Source organism: Corvus hawaiiensis, chromosome 26, assembly GCF_020740725.1.
Source record: "Corvus hawaiiensis isolate bCorHaw1 chromosome 26, bCorHaw1.pri.cur, whole genome shotgun sequence".
Taxonomy (NCBI): domain Eukaryota; kingdom Metazoa; phylum Chordata; class Aves; order Passeriformes; family Corvidae; genus Corvus; species Corvus hawaiiensis.
In genome coordinates this window covers 6696423-6717173 of record NC_063238.1, presented here as the reverse complement: position 1 = coordinate 6717173, position 20751 = coordinate 6696423, and the positions used below count along the sequence as shown (strand labels likewise).

The 20751-nt window shown below is 38.1% G+C and overlaps 1 protein-coding gene across 3 annotated transcripts in view; it reads left to right on the top strand.

Annotated features, from left to right (window-relative positions):
• TOX (thymocyte selection associated high mobility group box) overlaps positions 1 to 20751 on the top strand; it is a 218875-nt gene that overhangs the window by 115785 nt on the left and 82339 nt on the right. For all 3 annotated transcript variants that reach the window (XM_048286703.1, XM_048286704.1, XM_048286702.1), the window contains exon 3: positions 14966 to 15208. In XM_048286703.1, the coding sequence (XP_048142660.1) occupies positions 14966 to 15208 (243 nt within the window). The remainder of the gene's footprint in view (positions 1 to 14965; positions 15209 to 20751) is intronic.

Here is a 20751-nt window from a genome sequence, read left to right as displayed (position 1 = left end):
GTCAGAAATTGCCATGAATGACCAGACTTGTGGTCTATGCCATGCAATATTTCAGGCCAGCAGTGCCTGGCCTGACAGGACCAGGAGGCTTATCTGTAGAACTCTCATTAGGTGGGAAATAAGTCTGCATGAAGAGTGATTATGTTTAGATAAGCTGGATGTAACTTAGGAATCAATGGCTTTGTGCATGCAAAACTAAATGTCTTCATGAAGTAGCATTCTTCAGGTAGACAGGTGCATTGGGGGGCAGGGAAACAGGAGGTTTTGTGAGATGAGTACGTGGTTCAGCCAAAAAGACTGTCTTTAAAGTGTTCCACCACACTGGTTCCCAGCTTTCTGTTGAAGTCACTCTGAAATACCTTTAGAGACCAATAGTACTTTGCATTTAGGAATTGTGCATGATTGAACTTGTTCAGCTAAGAACCCTCCAAGATCCAGAGATAGTTTAGAATAGAACTGTTTGATTAAAAAATGAAAAATTATATTATTAATTTTTCTCTAACCATTAATCCAAAAACTGTACTGACAAGTTTTATTATTACTATTAGATTAAAGCAGCCTAGTATCATCTCATTTTTGCCTTAAGGGTTTTGAAGTGCAAGGGCTAATTGAATTTGTTTGAAACAGTAGAAATACAAACTCTATGAATGATTGCTGTTATCAGCTGCTACCTTTCAGAGAATCATTATGTCTGTCTTAAATAGTTTTGAATAAAGAATTGCAAAGCCACATTATACATCAGAATTATTTTTCTTCTGTTGATATTTTTGTACTGTGTATTCATGTGGTTTAAATAATTTAAATGGCATATTGAAAAATTAAGGGTATAAGTTTTAATCTTTTATGCAGTTTCTACATGTGCTAACAAGACCCAGATTCTCCAAGATGTTTATGCATCTAACACTGGTTTCAGTGAAAGGTGATTAAAGTACCTTTAAAGAGCCAGGCCTAGGTATTTTAAATGCAAATGACTTTGTCTTCAAGGAAAAAAAAATCTATCAAATGTGACATTTCCAAATTCAAATACGGAAACCCTGAATGCTTACTAAGGGCTGGAACCAAGAAAGGGCTTACAGACTTAAAATTTGACCATGGCAAAGCTGAGCTCTTAGGTGTCTGACTCCCAGGTAGAGTTCAAAACCTAAAAGCAACCTCTCTGTCCTTTGCTGGGGGATCCATGTGGCAAGAAGCTAGGCACAGTGTTGTCGAGTTGTTGCCACGTGTATACCAGTCAACCAGGCTTCTGTGCCTGTTTGAGAGTAGCTGTCAGCCTTGGGCTGTCACAACCTCCTTTCCCTTGCTGGGATTTTCTCCTGGTGCTTACGCTGTTGCAGTGGTTTTAAGTGAATATACAGAACCCTAGAGTGAATTGGGTTGGAATGGACCTTAAAGATCATCTAGTTTCAACCCCCATGTCATGGGCAGGGAACCTTCCGCTAGCCCTGGTTACTCAGAGCCTCATCCAGCCTGGCCTTGAGCACTTCCAGGGATGGGGAGTCCTCAACCTCTCTGGGCAACCTCTGCCAGTGCCTCACCACCCTCATAGCAAAGAACTTCTTCCTAATGTCCAATCTAAACCTATCCTCCTTCAGCTTAAGGCCATTCCTCCTTGACCTATCACTACAGGCCCTTGTAAAAGGTCTCTCTCCAGCTTTCCTGTTGGCTCCCTTTAGTTACTGGGAGGCTGCTCTAAGATCTCCCTGGAGCCTTCTCTTTTCCAAGCTGAGCAAGCCCAGTACTTTTAGCCTGCCTTCACAGAAGAGGTGTTCCAGCTTTGTGTGGGCTGGAGCATATGTGAAAGCCTGTAATAATAACTGTATTTGAAAAAAATGGAAAAAAAGAGGCAAAACAACTTCACTGGGAGCAGGAATCTGGGGTGTGTTGGAAACCTGCCTCTCATGTTTCATCGAGAACCTGCGACTCTGAGAGAAGCCTTCCAAACCTGTTCCTGACATAGACAGCTGCTAGTCATTCCTCAAAGGAACTAAACAACTCTGCACTGACAGTATGTGTGAGGCCTTCACTGACTGTAATGGGGTGCTGTTCCTTTCTTGGGCATAAGCATTTGGTGGTCAGCCAAAACTGGTGAACTGACTACCATTTCAAGATCCAGCCTGGTGGTTAAAACTGGAAAAAAATTACGATATTTCCTGCTCTGAAAACAAAGCATGAAAGACAGTGTAGCTTACAGGGATAGGGAGAGGAACAGTTAAGGGTACAATTGCATTTTCTGAACCTGGTTTTTAGGACTGTTTGTTCATTTTCCTGTCACTGTTACTGGATGTAAAACACATAATGCCGTAAAAGGAGAGGAGGATGACAGATGACAGCATAGTTGCTCCATTCATAGTTTTGTCCTTTTGCACCTGTGCTCATTTACCATTGCATGACCTCAGTGGGAGGAATGCAGGCTCCTTCACACTCTTAATAACTTGGCTTTTCCCTCACAGGATCAGAGATGAGGGGTTGAATCCTGTCAGAATAAGGAGTGAATTAATTACTCTGCTTTTCTTGATGGATTCACGTCTGTTAACTAAAATATGAATTCCACATGTAAGGAGATACATGGTCCGATCAGAAACCTCTATTCAAGCTCTGGTCATGCTGACTGAATCAGACACGAGTATCGTTTTTTAATTTCAGAGTCTGACACAGCTTATTTGGGAAGTGGGTTGGCAGACTGAGTCATGGTATGCAACACCAAGGACCAAGTGGTTTCCACTTGGCTGTTTTCAGGGTTATGTGACCATAGAAGCAGGATTGCTGGGGTCCTGATATATGCTGACAAGCACCTCAGTTCTGTCTGTTTACTGCAAAATGTTCATACGCAGAAAAACATCACCTTGTATTATTTTATGGGTTTTAATCAATTTATCCCCTTTAGGCTAACATAAATAAAAGCTCAGCCATTGGACAGGAAAAATATAGTTTTGTTCCTTTTGCTATATAACATCAAACATCTGCATAGTTTGGTAATCCAAGACAATTTGCCTCACAGCATCCCTCAACAACAATTATCATTTCTGTTCAATTTTCAAATCAGTACATGCTTTGGGACTTACAGACCAAGTTGCTAAGTAGCAACATATGGCTCACTACTGTTCCTGTGATGTTGCTGCAAGCAAATAGCATAATTCTATACTTGAAATGATTTTTACAGAAAGCCAGTGCTGGAACTGAGCCAGAAGTGTAAGTATACAGTAAAAATTAATGATATTCTTTTAAACTGTCCCAAAAGGCTGTTTGGCAATGTTGTCTCTGTGTACATTTTATATATATATATGTGTAAGTACTGCATTTTTGGTTATGATATATGTAGTACAGGACTCTACACTGAAAGCATCTCCTAAATGAGTTATGCCAGCCGTATTAACAAGCATACACGTTAAAACTGTGACATTTTCATTACTAATTGCACTTCAATCTGAAAGTATTTATCATTTTAAAATAAAACTATGCCAACTTATCTGCATTTGAGATTCCCACCAATTATTTTTTTCTCCCCACACCTATAATTGGAATCTTGGACATAAATTATTCTTTATGTTATTCCTCCTCCTGTAATTTTTGGGCCACGCACAGCACGGTATAAAATTATATTGCTTATTTTACATTTCTTCCTAGTCACAATATGGAATGTAATTCAGGACTTTGTTGCACAAAGCTTTACACATTTGTAGCCTTCCTGAGGCCTGATAAATGTTAAGGTTAATGAGTCCAGCTGCCAAATTCCCAGCAAGGTCTAAAAGGAAGGTTGAGACCAGGCCTGGAGCTGATGATTTGGGGCAGTACCCCTGTTGTCCCACTGGGAAGAAAAGATCTGAGGCAGAGGAAGGCATGCTGTTTGCTTAGAGGTGGTGTTTTCCTGCTTCCCAGAGCTATGCCAGGGAGATCCATCTAAAATATATGTGCATGTTCTTTGATACAGGCAGCACCATGGGTATCAAAACTGTTTTGTCCTGTGCAGCTACAGGGTGAAATAGGATGGAATGGCATCCAAAAGAGAGATATTTCATATTAATATTGCCTTATGCACATGGTTCTACATACAGCCCTAATGTAGTTTTTACATTTTATACAGTAATTTCTTAGATTATTAGTGACATAAGGATTGCTCATGTGAAGTAGGGATGGATAAATGCTACGCGATAGCTGCCCTCTCTTGCTCTGTATTGGTCAGTCTTGTTGCCCAGAACGGTCTCCATCCTCAGAGCAAGGCAGAAGTTGGCTGCCTTGGAAAGGACTGAAAAAAAGCAGCTTTCTTAGATGGAAAATCATTACATGTAGTCCTGTGGGTACATGCTACCTTGACCTGAAGTCCAGTGCAATCCTGCCCAAAAGTTGGAAAGCTTTTACTCATTATTTGAGAGACTGCTCCACAGTGAGAAAGAAATGCCACCTGGGCAATCTTCTGGCTGGCTGCAGTCCAGGGCTGTTTTGGACCATATTCTACCTCCCTCTTCCTGATCTACTATCTTTTAATTCCAAAAAGCGGTTATCATCAGAAGGGAGTCTACTTTTTGGTCCTCCATTTCTCTGCAGTAGTCTATAGATGCCACAATAAAAAAACAAAAAAGAAAAGGACAGGTTAAAATGGCCTCAGGGAAAGAAAAACACCAGGCAGTCCTTTCAGATCCTGAACAAGTGGTTAAAGGTAGATGCAATTTTACCCTACCTTTCCCTTTTGTGTAAAACGTAGTCTTTTAATGTTACCTTAACATCAGGCACAGAGTCTGGAAAGAACTGAGTCCCTGATAAAAATACATCAACAGTTGCATTAACAAGGTTATGCATATATTTATAGATATACATCTTTAGAATCATGGAATGGTTTGAATTGGAAGGCATCTTTGAAGATCATCTAGTCCAGTTCCCTGCAATGAGCAGTTACATCTTCCACTAAATCAGGTTGCTCCAAACCTCATGCAACATGACCTTGAAAACTTCCAGTGATGGGGCACACACAAATTCTCTGCACAATCTCTTAGAGTGTCTCACCACCCTCAGAGTATAGAATTTCTTCCTGCGTCCAATCTAAATCTATCCTCTCTGTTTAAAACTGTTGTTGCTTGTCCTGACACTACAGGCCTTGGTAAAAGGTCTTTCTCCATCTTTCTCATAAGCCTCATTATATTTTGAAAGGTGTTATTAAGGTCTTCTCAGAGTCTTCTCCAAGCTTAACAACCCCAATTCAGCCTTTCATCATAGGAGAGGTACTTCAGCCCTCAGACTTCTGTGGTCCTTCTCTGGACCCAAACAAACAGGTTCATGTCTTTCCTGTGCTGATTACCCCAGAGCTGGATGCAGCACTCCAGATGGGGTCTCAAAAAAGCAGAGTAGAGGGGCAGAAACCCTTCCCTCTCCCTGCTGGCCACACTGCTTTGGATGCAACCCAGAACATGATTGGCCTTCTGGGCTGCAAGCACATTGCCAGCTTATGTCCAATTTGTCATCCATCAGTGTCCCCGAGCCCTTCTCCAAAATGTATGAATGTCTTTAGCTTTAATGCAAAATGTATGAACATGTACTATGTATATATTCAAGGATATTTTTTATTTTTTTTGCAATCAAATGCCTCAACTTTTATAAAAATAGAAGTCAGAATTAGGGCCTGTTGGCTGGAATTTAAGAGCTTCGACAAATTTCACATTAAAGAGGTAACTCAGGTGAAATACCTTTACCCTCTTTTACTCAAATTCATTTTGGTCAGTTATGTTCAGTAGGTGTGGATCCTGTACTCTGACCAGAAGCAGAAATGTATACGACCTACTTATCTCTGAAAGAAGAGTTACTTAAACATGCCTTAACTTAATGCTTCTTTCATTTAATGCCTATTCTATAGCACATGCTGTAAAAACACTAAAGAGGGCAAAATCTAGTCCTTAAGGATCCTAAGCAAACATACCCATAATTACAGTTGTATAAACAAAAGCGTCCCTCTCCAGCCTTCAAAAATCATTAGCGCAGATCTGTAAAATTGAGATAATATCAGAAACCTCAGCAAGTATAACACATTTTTCAGCATTCTATTTGTCTTCTGGCTGTGAAACCTTGCACTTATATTTTCTTTACAGCCACGTGGGCAGAAAACTTTTTAATGAAACAGGTTTGGAGGGTAATTGCCTAGCTACAGAATTTGGGGCTTTAGAAGTAAATGTCAGATACTGCTAGAGTAATGCTGAAATTGTGAACTCGGTCCTGTTGTATACACAGTGATTCTGTGCATCAGTTAAAAGTATTTTTCTTAAGAGTTGCAGATGAGAGGCAAATAAAGTAAACACTGTGTCTTGTCTTAGTTGTGGCATCGGGATGATAGCAACTTCAGTGGTAGGCCCACAATAAATCAATAAAGTAAAAATAACAAAAGCTATTATTTTACCATGAAAAAGGTAAACAGAAAATCAATCATCAAATGATGAATTCTCTGTCCAAAAGCCAGAGGTATTTTTTCACATATCACAAGAGAAAAGGCACTACTTTTTGCCCTGTATGTCATGAGAGAACTTTCTGTTTAATGAGCAGCCAGTGTAAAATATCCTTCAAAATGCTTCCCTCTGCTCCTTCATGTACAACTTTTTTAGCATGTGAAAACAGACTACAGACATCATATATTTTAGTTATGTAGTTTCCTTTCCAGGAAACTCTACAGGTCAGCAGTGTGGATGAATTATGGGATGTAACCATGGGAAATGTTAAAGGCAGTATTTTTCAACTAAGCGTCACATAAAATGAACCTTTTTCAGTCCGTAAAACGTCTGGAAGAATTACGTGAATTTGAACTACAAATTAGACCAATTACTATTATACTGTCCCTTTTGGCAAAGGCTGCCACAGTAGAGTCAGTTTGACCTGCTGACCCCTGACTGAATAAACCGATAAGATGCCAGTCTTTGATTAATCTAGTTAGTTTTACAAAATCTGGCATCTCAACAAGCCCAAACTAGTTACTCAAACCAGTCTTCAATGTAACATTCAAATGATCACTCCGTGGAGTCCCAGAGGTATTCATTACAGACAAAATTGCTCTTGTTGCCTTGCATACAAGCTGAGTTTTCAATGGGAAATGAAAGGCTGCCTGGAAAAATAGGCCACCTAATTAAGTTAAACTACTCTAGCATTTGGCTTGACATCTTCATTACTCAAAATTAAAAGATGCTTCACTTGAGCACACAAGTTACTATTGTTTATGTTGTTTTCCTCTTAAATTGGCTTCTTATATAGAAGTCTGTTTTTCAGAATTATATCTTGTAATAACTTGCATATTTCTTGCAGTTTTTAAAAATGTCTTAATAGGTACTACACTGCTGATAGTTTGTACGACATCAGTACGATTGAGCTTATTACTGCAGACCCAGCAGTCCCAATGCTTACATGACGCTTTATTAAGAGAGGGCGAAATCTTGCCACTTTTACTTGCTTAAATAATCTGTAGTCGTTCATATACTGAGCACTCCTTGGCCTCTTTACTGTGAAGTACTGGTCCAAAATCTAGGTGTTAAAGCAAAGGGGACCACTGGTAGGAATTGGGAGCTTTGATATGCCTCAGCTTTCAGCTTTTCTTGTGATTGGCACAGGGCTAAACAAAAGTTACATCAGAATTGCAAAGAGTATCCATGCCTCTGTTTTGATCCTCCTTTTCTCAAGTGGTGACATTTTACATTAAATCAGATTTTTCTCTGGCAATTTCATCAGTCATTCAGAAGTGTAACACAGGTAGGACCCACTGTCCTTTTGAATACTGAGAAGCAATCCATTGTTTTTGAGATTTTCTAAGAAAAGAGAAAGAAGGAGAAAAAAAATCCTGAACAAAAATAAAAGGATCCTTTGTCCTACATGACTGTGTGCCCTGAGTAAAACATTATTTCATCTTTTGGTGTCTTTCTCAGAAAGGATATGGAAATTTAGACAGACTATTTGCCCCCTAAACAGATAAACTTAAATGTAAATCTACACTATTGCTATTTTAAGAGCATTTAAAAATGTAAACATGTGGAGAGCACACTGTCTTGATTGCTGGTTTAGAGTCTATGATGCTAATGAGGCTTCTGACAGGTTAAATGTGGTGTATCATCTATATTTTCAAGCAGCACGATTTGTGAAGATGCGACTTCTATATTTTTTCAGTTCAATTCTCCTTATTAAATATGTATATTGCTAGTTTTATTACCCAGCACTTTGTACTGAGCATAATTTAGGTATGTTTTCCAGAGAGGGTCTCTAAAAAGTTTTTTTTTTATTTTTAATATGCTTTTTACCTCTAGTTGAAAAAGAATATTTAGCAAACGTAGTAAGTGATTTATGGAAGTATGTCTTGTAGTGCTGAGTTCAAGATTATACTATACACGATGCTGCCTGCATTATAGTACAGACCAAAGCCTGTCAAATAGGATCCTGAGTTACCTTAAAAATTTTAGCTTTCATTAAAATATAGTAGTAGTAGTAGTAATAGCAGTAGTAACAACAACAACAACAACAACAACAATAATAATAATAGTAGTAGTAGTAGTAGTAGTAGTAGTAGTAGTAGTAGTAGTAGTAGTAGTAGTACTACACACTGTAGGGGGGACCAAGTGCCTTTCTTTTCAGGAGAGAAGAGTGACGAGGGTGTTGGACAATGACCACACTTGGATCCCCACTGGGGACGTGCTAAGGAAGGTGAAAAGTGGTCACAGGTTAGAGGGCCAAGACTCCACTTTGGGGGACTAAGGATGCCCCATTTGTGCCTAAAGCTCTTGTAGATTCCTAAGGAACTGCTTTGGCCAGTTGGTCAGTAATTTATAAAAGACTTGCCCTTCTAAGTTTACTCAAATGTTCTAAATAGGAAAAGTGTGGAGCTGTATCTCTGTCTGGAGGGAGGTTTAACTGCTTCGATAATGGTATTGGTGTTTGCAGGCCCCAGATCCTTTAACCTCTTATAATATTTTTGCTCCTACTTACTGTCATCTTTAAACTGTATTTCAATTTAAAGCCTCTATTGAAAACACATTTTCCAGCAAACCACTGTAGTATATGCATAAAATTAATGCAATTAATGAAAAGACTCTCAGGAGTGAAATCTTAAAAAAAGTCTGTTGTTTTACATAGTTCTGTACACTTTGAAAATTATGATTGTCTAAAATTAATAATATAATTGTCAGCACATTCTCCTTCTTGAAGACAGAATTCATCTGGTACAGGAAAATTAATGTTTTGCTTGGGGCTTTGGCCTTTAACTAATGTAAATTAGAGAAATTGATTAATACAATACAAAAAAGTTATACCTTCCCCTCTAATACATTTTTGATAGCTGTGGCTTGATAAATTAGTATATTGTGTGTTTTTAAATGAATATGATTTATTGCTGTTGTCTACCATATAAAGAAACACAAAAAAATTGTTTTCAGGATCATTGACTTGAACATATCAATGGCACTGTTGGACAATTCTTGCTGAGTGTTAAGATGATTTATGTAACAGACCGAAGGTTTCCACAGTAATGCATTATAGTCTCAAGCTATCAAGCCTTGTTCACGCAGAGACAAAAGCAGCTGAAAAACACTTGCTTCTGAAGGTCCTCCGTTTAGAAATTAGAGATAAGATTGATCCTATTAAAACTCCTGGAAATATCCACTGTCAAATATATTATCCTAACTTTCAAATATGTATAAGGTATGTGGCTGTTTTTCCGCTTCTAATGAGCTCATTGTTTTTGCATTACTCTCGATTCATAAGTATTTCAGTTATGTAACAATGTGTTCAATAATAGGAGACAGCCTGAAGCATCTATCTTTTAAAAACTGGCATCTTTCCACAGTTCACATGCAGAAGCCTTGGTGCAAATGAAAAATTAAGACACGCTCTACATAGTTGGCAGAACCATTCATATCAGTTAAATTAAATATCTATAGGCAAATTCCCAATTTTTAAGGAACTGTTGCTAATAGGAGATTGTTGAGTAAATGCATGGTGAGTGATGCAACCATTGAGCACACGAATCACACTTACTTAGTGCATGTCTGTGCTGTCATATAGGAACAGTTCTGCTCTTTCCAGAGGGATTTACATTGGATGTTTGAAAGCTTGCTGCCCCTTGTGGTCAGTCTGTTTGAGCCATCTCCTTTGAGTTGCCTTCTCTGATCACTTTTTAAAGTTCTGTTAAAATTATTTTAAAACATCAGTAAGTTTTGCTGGCCAATATGGAGCTATTACTGTAGAGTACTTATGGAAAGTGACTGTATTTGTATTTCCTGCCAGCATTTCCTTTATTCCTCTGATGAGTAACCTCAAAAGTAAATACTAGATTTTTGTATGTGTGTGTGTGTTATCAGCACAGCAGGATGCATAGCCCTAATCTGAGTTATGTGTTGCCAAAGTAAAGAACTGTCTTCTGACATACAAGTCCTCTCCATATCTCAGCTTTGCTCCTCCTTTCACAGCTTATTGTTGGATTTGGCCAGGCTAAGTGGCTTAAAAGGTAAATTGAAGGGGACCAATGGGGTTTTGTTCAGAAACAAAAGTTGGGTTTGGGTTGGACAGTGAATCAGGTTCATATCATTTTATTCTGGCAAGCTTTCCTCATAAAATTATATGCCAATGTAGCATATAGATAATGATGTTTCTTGATCTCAGAGTGGGCATCTCAATCATCTGTTTTATGAAGTTTCCATCATTTCAAGCAGAAATGTCACAAATATTTAGCCAAAAACATAGAATATTGTCCTTTAGATTTGGGAAGACATTCTTAATTCAAAAATCTTTCATAACTTTGTGTCTATAGATAGTTCAAATTTAAGGATAATCCATTCTGAGGTTCCCACTGTGTAGATTCCATCCGAACTAGACTCAAATCTGTTTATAATAAGCACAGGTGTAATGAAAATGCTCTTTATAATAAAGAAGAATTTAAGCATGTGTCTGTCCAGTGCTGTGCAGTTGGTTTAGTGGTGTTAATTTGCAGAGGGCTTTCTCTCTGGAACGTAATAAAGGCCTGAGTAGTTCCCCTAAACTGAAGAGCTGATTAACACCTCATCCACTCCTATAGTCACAAGATGAAAGTGAAACCACTGGCAAAGTTCCTAGTAGTTCTGTGGTAAAAAAAAATAAAGCATTTCTGCTACCTTTTTTTTTTTTTTTTGGTTATTCAAAAGTAAAAAGGTGAGCTTGCTAAGGTTTCTGTGACCAGTAGGATAAAAAGGAGCTATTCCGTGTCTTTCTGAATAGAGCAGGTCCTGCTGATAGGAAAACCAACTGTGAAGGAAAAATCCTCGGAGTGGAGGGGAAAGACCCTAACCTTCCCCACCCCCAAGAAAAACCTAACAGAGTTGAAGATATAGGCCATTATTAATATTTATTATTAATATGTATGAGCTGTACTTATGAAATGCGATTGGATACAGGGAGTACAGCCTTCCCTGATGCTCTGGATGCTAGATAACTGCTTTCATTATGAATTCCAGATGAACAGCTTGTGTTGGAAGTGGTGCTTTAAGGAAGCCCAGAGGCCAGGACAGGATGATGACTGTGAGTGGGAGTTCTTGCTGCAGGGTTAAGCTCAAGCCTGGCTTTTTGCTAAAGTTCCCTAAAATTTCCCTTCACAGAAGAAGGTAACAATACAACATTCCAGGAGAGCCCATTGCCAGCAGTGGATCAGTTGCATCAAGGGCACCCCAGATGGTTACTAAATTAGGTTTTCCAACAGCAAGAGGAGAGGTGGCAGGAAAGTAGGAGTGGGTGTTTGAAGCTTGTAGCTGCTATTCACAGGACAAGCACATGTCCCATTCCTCACGCCTTTCCTCCAGGCACAGTTGCAACAGCCTTGTTCCTGGGATATGTTGGATTTGCTGCAGATGTATCTAGGAATTTTGGGTTTTGATATGCCAGTGCGCCAAGTCATTACAAGCATCTGAACCAAGCTCCTGGACGAGACAAATGAGTACCAGCAAATCACTGTTGAAGCAACTTCCCCGAGGAAGTTATGTCTGTATGCGCTACATACACACAATACTGAGCAGGGAAATATCAAATAGGCTGAAAATGTAAAGTGAATAGGGTGCTCCACAGATGCTTTCAAATATCTGTCCATACCATTAGCATATAGCTTGGATGCTGCCTAACTTTATTGAAATAGTACAATAGTTTATGTCTTAAGAGAATATTAAAATAGAGAAACATAGGAAATGCTATAATTTGAATTATATGTTATTTGGTGTTATTACTGCTTTTGCTATTCTAATCCTAAATTTAAGTGTAGTGGACAATGATATTGTAGGTGATGTGGGATCAAATGCACTCTTAACTGGTTCACAAGCAACAACCATGGTGTGATTTTTTAAAAAATAATTAATCTGAGAACAACCATTTATTTAAAAAGCTTAGCCCATATAATACATATAGCTTTATTAGATACTTACACATGACACAACTTGGATTGTGGAGCTGCTAGTGCTTTATACTTCCTTCTTAATAAATGAAGCTAATGTCCTACTGGCAGTCCAATTGCTTTCACCATTTTTGAAGTATTATTAGTTAAACATTTGAAACACAAAAAATCAAAAGTAAAACCTGGTCCATCCATATGTGACATGCAAAAAGATGTGTACAAAGAAGCAGATATGCTAAATGCTTGCATTTTAGCCTGTCAATATTTGATTTAGGAATATTTGCTTTTAGAAGTGAACATCAGTCTCACTGGACAGTGGGAGAGAGAGAAAACAGATGTTAATACTTTTTACCTGTAAAATCATGGGAGACAACACTCTTTTGAGGCCATAAGTCTTTTGGGACAGTAGAAAAGACACTGTTGAACATAATAGTCATCTTTCCACAGCTAATGAATCCCTCCTGGTAGCTGTAGGCTACATGGATCCAAGCTCACCAGGATTAGTTTCCAAATCTAAGTGTACCTGCAGTGATTGTGCTGGTCCAGGAGAGCATTTTGGATGTTATCCCTCCCTTCATTTCTGTTCCTTGCTGTTTTGTTATTGTGGTATTAGACCTTAAACTTACTTTAGGCACCTTTCTCTTCATCATGGATTTTCTATAATAGTAATTAGCAACTAGCCAGTGTTTGCATTGTCCCTAATAGTTTTATTTGGCTTTGAAAAATTTATACATTGTTATTGAGTAAATGTGACGTTCTCTTTGCCATGTTTAAGCCTTCTCTCCACTTAGTGAGGGTGTATTTTTACTTTATTTCCCCTTGGAGATGTTTCCACTGATGGCTGCATCATGGCTTCTAAAAGTGGGAGCAAATGCAACTTACAGAGGTCAGTAGACTCACACCAGCTTCCCATTAAGGAGAAAACAGGGGCAAAGGGAGACCAAACTCCTGTGCTGGAGGTGAGAAACACAGATGGAATGCACGGATAGACTCAAAAGTCCTCACACATAACAGTGATGATATCACTGTCAAACCCCTTCGTCTCCCTGTTCTGTTGTTTTCATTCTTTGGGATTTTACTTTGGCCATTCCAGTCTAGACTTCCTGTTCTATTTCATACTAAGATTTTGGTGAAGAGATTAAAACCATGTTGGAAAAAAAACCAAAGCAGCCAAAACTATGGCAGTGTGCATTTCTGTGTTCAGCAGCTCACTGAAAACATTTAATACAGTTTGGTTTTGGTATGATTTAAGTTTATATATGCATGCTCGTAGAGAGGAGAGTAACCTCAGGCCTCAGGAGGACATTATTACTATGATCACAAATGAAAAACCCCTTTGTTTATAATTGGTCATTGATTCTTCCCCCATCCTTCTGCATGAATTCATACACCGTGCTGTCCTCCATTTGGAAACTCATATTGGGGAAAACATTTTCTTCCAATAGCTGCTCTTTGAAATTATGCCCTCATATTCATCCTTTACAGTGATACTTTTCAAAAGCAGAATGTATTTAAATCCTTGCATTTCCAGAATTAACAAAAGCAGCACTCAGAGCAGGACTGCTGTGCTGGAGAGGGGCAGGAAGGGTGGGAGTAGTCTCTGTGCTATAAATCTCCTGACTGTGGGCATGGGATGTGCAAAGACTGATCACTTTGCAAAGGAGTTGGCTGTTCTCAGAAAAGCAGAGCAGGCTTTCAGGCTGAGCCATTGCAACTGATATCTTTAACTCTTTATTATGCTCACCTTTTCCTTTTAAGGAATATGTGCATTCCCACCCTATCCTACAAATGAGCCTACCTGCTCATATAGATAAATAATAGCAATTATCCACCTTGGTGCATTACTCTGACTTTGCCTGTGGCTTTTCCTTGGATAAGATTGAGTTGGATGACTTAACAGCAGCAGACAACAAAAGACTAACAGTAGTTTGGTGGAGTTACTAATTCAGATAACTAACAAAATGTATGTATAATTCAGTTTATAGGTTAAGAAAGAAAAAAAATTAGATTTTTTTAGACACTTCAAATGTATTTTTATAAATACAAAGTATACTCATACTAACTATGTACTGTTTCTGTTTCTTTGTAGCAGAGTAAATGCATGGCACTCCCATAACCATAAAAGTGGTATCTTCACTATGTAATTCTTGGTGTGAGTAGCAGGGAGTAAGATGAACCATTTTGTGCCAATGTTAATTTTATAAATTGCATTCCCTTTTCCACAGTGCCATGAAAAAGGTATTCAGCTAGATGAACGCTCTTGGAAAATTTTAATAGGACCCTTGAAATCTGTTTGAGTTCACCGTCTTTAAAAAAAAATATTTCTAGTGGAAGCTGTGAAAGTATCATAGATTCTTATGCCTTAGAGGCATTTTTTCCTCCACACATAATGGTGAGACTTCACTCATATAATGTATGGGTCTTGAAAATATTCTCTTTGTTAAATTGTAAATCGTGATTAGAAGTATGTGAGTTGGGCTCTTTTTGTTTGTTTTGTATGACTTTTATTATTATTATTGACCAGTGCTCATATGATTTTCATAGCATAGAGTTTCATAGCATACATAGTTGCAAGCAAAAACTTTCCATTTGTTGTTTTTTTTGCAGTCTTTTCCTGGCCCAAGTCTCGAAAGTGAAGATTTTAACATACCTCCTATAACTCCTCCGTCATTGCCTGACCACTCCCTGGTACACTTGAATGAGATAGAGTCTGGGTACCACTCTCTGTGTCATCCCATGAACCACAATGGCCTCCTTCCATTCCACCCACAAAACATGGATCTACCTGAAATTACAGTTTCCAACATGCTTGGCCAAGACGGGACACTGCTTTCCAATTCCCTCTCTGTGGTAAGCACTTTTAGTCTTTCCCTTCTGTTTTAAGTGCAAAATTATGGAAATACAGACCTGTTTGAAATCCTTCACAGGGGCCAACACCCGCACCACTCAAATTTTGGAGTGCCCTGGCCCGACTCTGGGTGTTACATTGCATTTCCTGTGTCAAATCCTCCCCCAGCAGAGGTGGGAGGGATTTCCAGCTGAGTTCCTCAAAGCCAGGATGTTACCTTCCACCGCCTTGGGTAGAAGTGTTTCTGCTTTACAGGGATGTAAATAATGACAAAAAGGGGCTCAAGGCTCTGACTTCTGCTGGAGCAGGGTTTGGATCCAGATGGCCGCTGTTCTGTATTTGTCTGAATAGGCTCTTTCCATTCTCATTTGCATGTGCTGAGAGATGTACAAAAATTTAATATCTCCTTTCTTGTTTACCGCACGTTTGGAAAACAGCAAATGTTATTTCTGATTCTAGGCCAAATCTTACAGCCTTTTTACAGTTCCCAGTCCTTAGCCAGCCAGAATCCAACTGAAAAGACTGGACAACTTGCTTATAAAGTCTGTCAGACAGTCATTATGGTCATAATCTTGTGAAGCCTGATATTATAAATCACTTCTTTGAATGTTAAACTGCTTGCAACAACTGCAGAGCTACTTTACATGTTACATTTTCAAGTGGGCTCTACAATTAATTAGTATACTTCTTGCATAGCATCTCCAGACAAGATTATTTCACATTGATGTACAATTCTAACTCAAAGAGTTAAAAATCCCGTGGAAGAGGATGGAGCCTGACATTGTGTGCATCCCCCTGCACTTAAAGCACTAGGTGGGCTAGATGGGCTGCCCAGGAGCTGAAGTTCCCAACAGGCAAAGATAAGAATCTGTTGTTCCCAGAGATAAATGGTCTGGGCTTCTCACCAAAAGGTCTGCACTTAGGAACTGAGGCTGTTTAGGCTTCCCAGCTTGCTAGTGCCCCACCACATTATCTGAAAAATTTAAGTCAGTCCTGAGAACCTGAGAGCTAACACAACACATGGAGGTTTGGGGAGTGAGTGATCTAGGCTCAGCTCTCCATCAGCCCCTCAGACTAACAGCCCCAGAGCCAAGGGCCATGGTGACTGGAAAAGACTTAGTTTATAACAAAAAGCTGCCTTGTCACATGGCTTCATTGCAACTTAATTAAAATAAAGCTACCTTGATTTTGAGGAGCTCTGCATTTCCTCTGAGGATGTCCAACAAGCAGAGGCCAGAAGCCTTGGCCTCTCATGTGTTACACAGTTGTTATTGATTTACTAGGATGTTGCACACTTTGTGTTTGAGGTCAGAATCTGACCTCAGATTCTAATCTCAGGGTTATGTTCAATAATGGAAGGAATGGGGGAAAGGCTGATTTATATAGAGAAATATAAATGTACTCTATGGAAAGATCCTATATTTTCCTTGCAGAGCTGATGGCATGCATTTAAGAGCTTGAGTGAAATCTTGTGTGGGGTTCTGAAAATCAGAACTATGAAAGGACTTGAAAAAGTAAGATAAATGCTTGACACTCTAGTCAAGACAGACAGTATTTCATTGAATTGACCTCTTCTGAGCCATGGTTATGACTCAGAACTGTACATTCTTTTAAGCTGTGATGTTTCACACTAACCTTTTGCAACAAGCTCTGAACAAAGGGCCTTGAGAGTGGGCAGATCATCACAGTGATTGCATTGAGGGCAAATACAAAAAAGTTGAATAATATAACTAGGCAATTTTGCTATTGGAACTTAGTGAAGATCAGAAGAGATGAAAATCAGATGTCAAGAAAATGCGTGCTAAATTTTGACAGTAATTTCTGAGGATTTGTTCAATAAATAAAGCATGATCCTTGAAGTGTCATGCGCTAAGTCAACTGTTATCCCTAACTTGCATGCCCTTTTTTCACAAGAGGACCTCTTACCTAGCAATAGTTTTAGCTCAAGCTGGCTTGTCTGTGCAGGGGATGAAGCTACAGTTCATGTTAGTATAACTGGTAGGATGTTAACTCCTCGATTTCATACAGTTCAAATACTGTTTGGCAGTATAGCTCCTCTGATTTGAATTTGTTAACTTGAGAGAAATTAACTTGAGCGAAATAATTTAACTCTTCAGTGAATTCAATGACTTCTTCAGTGAATAGAATGACCCCATTGTTATTTTGGCTTTGCACTGATGATGAAAAACAGGGGATTTTGAAGAGTTAACATTCTTTACTTAGTTTTGAAGCTTTTCTTTATATCCAGAACATTTAACATTTTTTCTTCAGTATGACTCTTTTCTTGTGCTATTACTCATCTCTAAGTTTCCTTTTTACTATCTCATCAAACTCTGATCCATTTAACATGTTCTTGTCTAAATTGCTCCCATATTGCCTCATATAGAACATAATTTATAAGTTTCTCCAATCTATCTAAACCCTTGGTTCCATATGATTTGTAGTATATCAAGCACCATTTAGTGTATTTGGAAACCATGTGTCTCACTTCATTTTTCAGGGCACTAATGGGTATTTTTAGAAAAAATATTCTTAGAAACAAATCTGTTGGCTGTTCTCTATCCCTAATTAATTTCACATCTTCAGCAAATTTTACTTACATTGGGACGAATTCAGCTGCATTGCAATGCGCCTCTGATTGAATTTGGTTATTTTTTCTTTACTTTCAACCTCCTTCTTTTTAGCCAGCTTTTAACTCATGTTGGTATTTTAGCAATAATACCTTCTTTTTTGTCTGTATTAGAACTAGTGAGTGTTTTTCAGTTTGTATTTTGCCAAAGCATTAATTAATGCTAGCCAAATGTGAGAAAGGAATCTCAGTGAGCTCAAAACCAGCTGGAAAATAGTTCATACACTAAGTGTAGTGTTTTTCTTCCATCTCAACTACCAGGTGTTTTCAGATGAGAATTTCTGTGATTTTGGGCAGATTGAAAATTGAGGATGTACTCTTCCTAAAACCTCTTCAAATCTCCCCCCATCAGAAGTCCCTGTTTCATACTGTGCAGTATTCCCTCCAAGCTGCAGATGAAATCCCTTTTAGTAAGGATGGCAGGATTTACCCCAATCTCTGTAAGAATTCTCCTCTGTAGAAGTGCTTATACACACACAATAAGAGCCCAGCACCAGCTCAGTGAATTCATATTAGGGATCAGCTTCTTAGAGATCTTTTACACTGTGGGAATTCTTTCTAAAAATTTTTACGATGCTGGGAGATGAAAATGTCTCATTGCCATTGACTGTGTCTTAAATTTGGAATTGGACTTCTTTGAAGTTGTTTTGATTGACTGTACTTTCATATTGCATGCCCACTATTTAAAAAAAAAATCATACAACAAAACCACTAAAATTTTTACTTCTCATTATTGTGCTCTCAGTTCACATATTTACTTCTATGTTTGTGTATTTTTGTTTTTCTTCTTAGTTGACATACAGGCATATATACATACAGACATATGCACGCTAATTTATATCATGCTGTCACATACAGATTTCTTTAGATGCTCATTATATCTGGATATCAGGGGGCCAAAAGTCTACAGAATTTGTGCAGAATGTGTCACAGTGGTATTAACACGTGGTCCAGCCCCAACATGGGAGCCCTCTAAAATCCTCCTTCAAAATGGACATGACTTCTATTCCTGCTTCTTAATTGGATCCAGTTTGATATAGCTATAACTGTTTGTTTAATGAAAATGTACTTATTGTCCTGTAAACACGTTTGCTTCTCTATAATGGAATTGGTATCCCTTCCTGGTTTCCTACCAGTTGAAAACTGTGTGGGTTTGGTTCAGTCCCAGCTGGGGCCTGACCTGCCAGCCTTTTTCTGTTGGTGTGAGTTTTCCTGAGATATCCCAAAGGATATTTTCAAGGACCACAAGAGTTACCCTTCGAACAGTTGGGAAAAAATGCATGTTGTATAAGAATGTGTATTTATCTGTAAAAATGCTTTTGTATGAGTTCTACAAAATGAGTTTTTCTGTGTATCAATAAAATTATAGACATTCCAGCTTTTTTAGTATATCCTATAGATGATTGGTTTTTCCGTAAGAAACCAGGGTTAAAAATCTCAGTGCTGTTTTTACATAGTGGGAAAAAAACCCCAACCTATTTTTGGAATACTTTCATATGTAATCTTGTTCTGATCTTTTTGAAAATGTGGCTCGTGACGGTATACTATTGAAAATTTACAAGAAAGAAATAAAAGATTTCAGTTTCTTGAAATGCTTCAGATTTCTGGGTTTTAAGTTTAAAGTGGAAAAGATGTTAAAAGATGGGGTTTATTTCCCAAATGCTCTACTTGTGCTGGCAACAAAAGCCAGCATAACGTGTACACTTAGGTTTATTGTCATTTTTAGTATACAGTCAAGGCACACTTTGAATTCAGAGGCTACTGTACAACTGTTTTGACAGCCACCACATCAGTAGGTAATGTGCAGGACATATGAAACTGAAGCAAAAATGTTTCTTTAGGTCTATAGGAAGTGCAGTACACCAAGGAATTCAGATATATTAGAGCAGCATGAATTTCTAATATGTTGCTCTTATGGAAAAGACCACTGGCATATTGAATAATGCTGCTTTCAAAGCAGAGCAGAAAATGTGATTACAGACAATTTCATTGCTGTTTTTAAAATAAATATTTTTGAAATCTTGGGGTGTTTTATTTCATGTAATGCATAAAATATGTAACAGTGTGCTATAGCTAAAGATCTTCTAGGTCACGGAAGAGTAGATGATGTCAGCTATAATTATTCAGATGTGGAATAATAGAAGCATTAGTTTAAAATAAAATGCATGTCACAAAGGCCCATGTCCTTATATAAAAAAAGGCAATAAAAAGCTGCTTTTTTTTTTTGCACACTTAGACAGAAGAATGAAGGCAATGAATAATTATTTAACATTATGCCCCAATTCATCAAAGCCCAAACAATTACATTATATTTATTTATGAATTATATATTTTAGGTATGCAGCCCATGAGAGATTAGTATCTTAAACAAAACGTGGCATTGTGTAACAGGGAAGAAAGAAGACAGCCACTTTTTTTTTCCCCATTTTTAATCTCAGGTAGAATGAAGCTAGTATTTCTTATTCACAGTACAGTTGCTAATAAATCCAATAAAGGAGGCTGTTGTTGTTGTACCTGGGATGCATTTAAGAGATTTTGTTTTACTAGTTTCATACATGTTAGTTTAAATTCAGTATTCTTGACTCATTTTGAGTCTGACCTATACAGCTGATTCTTCTTTCTTCTACCTTTAAGAGTTAGTGCAAACAACTGAGTCAAACAGAAATTCATTACTTCTGATGAACAAGATGAATAACTTCCATAATAAAAAAAAAGATTTTTGTCTCCTAACCTAAGTGTTGAGATTTGAGTCATGTTTGGATACTTTTTTCTAGCTTGTATTGCATGGCAGTTGTAGCAGATACGTTTTGTCTCTGGTGAATACTTCGCATTTGTGCCTCATTACCAGTCTCTGGTCTTCAGTTAACATCAAAATTTACTGTTATGCTACACAGACCTGCTGCTACCCCAAATTTT